This window comes from Otolemur garnettii, unplaced genomic scaffold (genome assembly GCF_000181295.1).
Source record: "Otolemur garnettii isolate 467f Iridium unplaced genomic scaffold, OtoGar3 scaffold00007, whole genome shotgun sequence".
Classification (NCBI taxonomy): Eukaryota; Metazoa; Chordata; class Mammalia; order Primates; family Galagidae; genus Otolemur; species Otolemur garnettii.
The window spans coordinates 10018847-10023241 of NW_003852402.1; the positions used below are offsets into that span (position 1 = coordinate 10018847).

The following is a 4395-nucleotide window of genomic DNA, read 5'->3' on the forward strand; positions in this document are numbered from 1 at the left end:
GTTTTCTTTTCTTTTTTTTTTTTTTTTTTTACTATGTTGCCCTGTGTAGAGTGTCATGGCGTCATAGCTCACAGAAACTTCAAACTTTAGGGCTAAAGCGATTCTCTTGCCTCTGCCTCCCAGGCAGCTGAGACTACAGGCACCCGCCACAACTCCCGGTTATTTTTTAGCAATGAGATCTCGCTTTGGCTCAGGCTAGTCTCTAACCTGTAACCTCAGGCGATCCACCCACCTCGGACTCTGAGTGCTATTGGATTACAGGCATGAGCTATTGCACCCGGCCCTTGATATCTACAAATTTGAACATATTTTCCTACATACATTATGCGTTTGTGGGGAAAGTTCTTTTTTTTATTTTTTACGTTCATGGATTTAGTGAGTAGGGAGCCGGCCCCATACACTGAGGGTGGCAGGTTCGAAGCCCCGGCCAAACTGCCACAAAAAATAGCCAGGCGTTCTGACAAGAGCCTGTAGTCCCAGATACTCAGGAGGCTGAGGCAAGAGAATCCCCTAAACCCAAGAGCTGGAGGTTGCTGTGAGCTATGACGCTACGGCACTCTACTGAAGGCGAGAAAGTGAGACTCTGTCTCTTAAAAAATAAGGAAATAAAGAAAAATAAAACGAACTATATCACGTATACTGTGGCTTCTTCACTTTCTTTTGTGAGAGGCTGCGGATCACCTTAACGTGATTGGCTAAAGCATCTGCCCGTTATCCTTCATCACGTGGGGGGGGGACAGGAAGGAGCGGAGGGGAAGGTCGTAAACTCAGCTGTTTTATTGGCTCCGGTGGCGACGGACGGCGAGGCCCGTGGCCACTTCAAATTTTTGATTGGTGCACGGCCGGACAACCTGTCCAACTCTCTTGCATGTACTATGTCCTCCCTCTCCGATTGGTTGTGGAGGGTTCAGACCGGAAGGGTCGCCATTGATCCTACAGCTCCAGCCGCCCAAGCCCGCCCCCCTCGGGTTGCCGTGGAAGCAGGCCCGGCCCGCCCTCTAGCTGTCTGACAGCAAGACAGAGCCGAGGGAAGTAGGTCCGTTGGTCGGTCGGGAACGAGGCTCTGGCTGCCGGGCCCGCGCAGAGCCGTTGCCATGGCAGCCGCCGCCGGGGACGCGGACGACGAGGCTCGCTCGGGCCGCTCGAGCTCCGATGGCGAGTGCGCGGTGGCGCCGGAGCCGCTAACTGGCGCCGAGGGCCTCTTCTCCTTTGCAGACTTTGGGTCTGCGCTGGGCGGCGGCGCAGGCCTCCCGGTCCGGGCGTCCAGCGCGGCCCAGTCCCCTCTGCGTTACCTTCATGTCCTGTGGCAGCAAGACGCGGAGCCGCGGGATGAGCTGCGCTGTAAGATCCCCGCTGGCCGGCTGAGGCGCGCCGCCAGGCCCCACCGCCGGCTCGGGCCCACGGGCAAGGAGGTGCACGGTGAGCAGCGGGAGCGGCGCGGCGGAGACCGAGGGGGCGGGGCGAGGCTGCCCGCAGCTGGCAGCGCGGCCACCTGGGCGAGTGTGAACCGGCCCTGACCGCCCGCCAACCTCAGCCCGGAGTTCTCCGACGTCTTCACTAAGGGCCCAGAGTGTCTCCTTTCTGTGATAATTATTATTATTATAGCTGCAAAGGACTATAAATTTGTTTTGAAGTTTTTCTGTTCGGAGACAGCCACTTGGCAATATCTGAATAGAAACTTTCCATGACTCCATCTGTTTATCGGTAGATAACATGAGAGATTCTGGAGGACACTTATATATATATTTTTTGTTTATTTATTTTTATTTTTATTTTTAGACAGAGTTTCACTATGTCGCCCTCAGTAGAGTGCTGTAGCATCATAGCTCACAGCAACCTCAAACTTTTGCGCTCAAGCTTTTCTCTTGCCTCAGCCTCCCAAGGAGCTGGGACTACAGGCACCTGCCACAACGCCAGGCTATTTTGTTGTTGTTGTTGTTGCAGTTGTGATTGTTACAGCTGGCCTGGGCCAGGTTCAAACCCACTAGCCTCAGTGTATGTGGCTGGCACCCTACCCACTGAGCTAGGGGTACCTGCCTGAAGGACACTTTTATTATAAGAGCAAGGGAAGGCCAGCGTCTGTAGTCAAGTTATAGTAATATGTTTAAGTGTGCAAACTCCTCTACCACATTTAGGCCTTAGGGAAACTATAAATCCTTCCAGCCTTAGTTTTCTCATCTGTGAAATGAGTTTAATACCAGCCTTACGGGTATGAGTTAAGTAAGGTAATGAACATGTTTGTTGATACATGATGGTTTCTAGTCATAAGAACTCTGAGATACAGAAATTGTTCCCATTTTTTCTGGGGAGGAAACTAAGGCTCAAAGAAATTGACTTACTCCAAGTCATGTAGAGAGTGTGTTGGTATTAGAACCCATGTCAGCTATATTCAGAGTCCTCTTCTGGTACATCTACCATATTGTTTTCAGCATTTTATGGATGAGATGGAAACTGAGACTAGGAAAGATTAAGAATGGGGTCTTTGGCTCAGCGCCTGTGGCTCAAGTGGCCAAGGCGCCAGCCACATACACCTAAGGTGGCAGGTTCGAATCCAGCCCGGGCCTGCCAAATAACAATGACGGCTGCAACCAAAAAATAGCCAGGCATTGTGGCGGGCGCCTGTGGTCCCAGCTACTTGGGAGGCTGAGGCAGGAGACTCACTTGAGCCCAGGAGTTGGAGGTTCTTGTGAGCTATGATGCCACAGCACTCTACCCAGAGGGACAGCTTGAGGCTCTGTCTCAAAAAAAAAAAAAAAAAATGGGGTCTTTTAGGATCCCTTCTAGACCTATGATTCTACCCATATGTATCTTGTGAATATTAAGTGAGAATTTGGAAGCACTGTATAGACCATAAAGTGCTACATGAATGTAAGGAATTGTTATGTATCTGACTTGTGATTTTTTTTCTTTTTTGAGACAGAGTCTCACCATGTGCCCTCGGTAAAGTGCCGTGGTGTCAAACCTCAAACTCCTTGGGTGAGACCACAGGTGCCTGCCACAACGCCTGGCCGTTTTCTTATTGCAGTTGTCATTGTTGTTCAGCTGGTCCAGGCCACATTCAGCCCCTCCAAGCCTCAGTGTATGTGGCTGGTGCCGTAACCACTGTGCTATGGGTGCCGAGCCTGACTTGTGATTTTTGACCATTTCTCCCATGACAAAGGCATTGCTTTCTGTTAGCCTTCAAAATATACAGGTAGTGTCACTGCAAGGCACAACAGTTTCTGTTTAGAAATTACATAATGTGGCTCGTGCCTATGGCTCAAGTGGCTAAGACGCCAGCCACATATACCTAAGGTGGCGGGTTCGAATCCAGCCCAGGCCCGCCAAACAACAATGATGGCTGCAACCAAAAAATAGCTAGGCATTGTGGTGGGCGCCTGTGGTCCCAGCTACTTGGGAGGCTGAGGCAGGAGACTCGCTTGAGCCCAGGAGTTGGAGGTTGCTGTTAGCTGTGATGCCACAGCACTCTACCTAGGGGGACAGCTTGAGGCTCCATCTCAAAAAAAAAAAGAAATCACCTAATGAGGGCGGTGCCTGTGGCTCAGTGGGTAGGGCACCAGCCCCATATACCAAGCGTGGTAGGTTCAAACCTAGCCCCAGCCAAACTGCAACAAAAAAGGAGCTGGGCGTTGTGGTGGGCACCTGTAGTCCCAGCTACTTGAGTGGCTGAGGCAAGAGAATCACCTAAGCCCAAAAGTTGGAGGTTGCTGTCAGCTGTGACGCCACAGCACTCTACCAAGGATAATAAAGTGAGACTCTTGTCTCTAAAAAAAAAAAAATTACCTAATTCAGTGGAGTGCAGTGGCTCATGCCTGTAAATCCTAGCACTCTGGGAGGCTGAGGCAGGAGGATCAAGATTTGGAGACTTGGCTGAACAGAAGGGAGATTCTGTCTCTACAAATCAAGAGCAAGATCCCATCTTTAAAACCAGCCAGGTATTGTGGCAGGTGCCTGTAGTCCGAGCTACTTGGGAGGCTGAGGCAAGAGGCTCACTTAAGCCCAAGAATTTGAGGTTGCTGTGAGCTGTGATGCCACAGCACTCTATCCAGGGCGACTGAGTAAGACGGTCTCAAAAAAAAAGAAAGAAAGAAAAGAAAGAAAGTAAAAGAAAAATCATCCAAGCATGGTGTGCATGCCTATATTCCTAGCTACTTGGGAAACTGAGACAGGAGGATCACTTGAACCCAGAAGTTAGAGGTTGCAGTGGGCTATAATCATGCCACTTCACTCTAGCAGAGGCAACAGAGATAGACTCTGTCTGGCTCGGCGCCTGTGGCTCAGGTGGGTAAGGCGCCAGCCACATACACCTAAGGTGGCGGGTTCAAATCCAGCCAGGGCCCGCCAAACAACAATGATGGCTGCAACCAAAAAAAATAGCCGGGCGTTGTGGCGGGC

At 50.9% G+C, this 4395-nt stretch overlaps 1 protein-coding gene across 1 annotated transcript in view; it reads left to right on the plus strand.

Moving 5' to 3' along the window:
- The first annotated feature begins 881 nt into the window (after positions 1-881).
- The window catches only part of ANKRD54 (ankyrin repeat domain 54), an 18021-nt gene continuing 14507 nt past the window's right edge, over positions 882-4395 (plus strand). Inside the window, exon 1 of the mRNA XM_003783222.3 lies at positions 882-1419. Coding sequence (XP_003783270.1) covers positions 1095-1419 — 325 coding nt within the window. The 5' untranslated portion in view covers positions 882-1094. The remainder of the gene's footprint in view (positions 1420-4395) is intronic.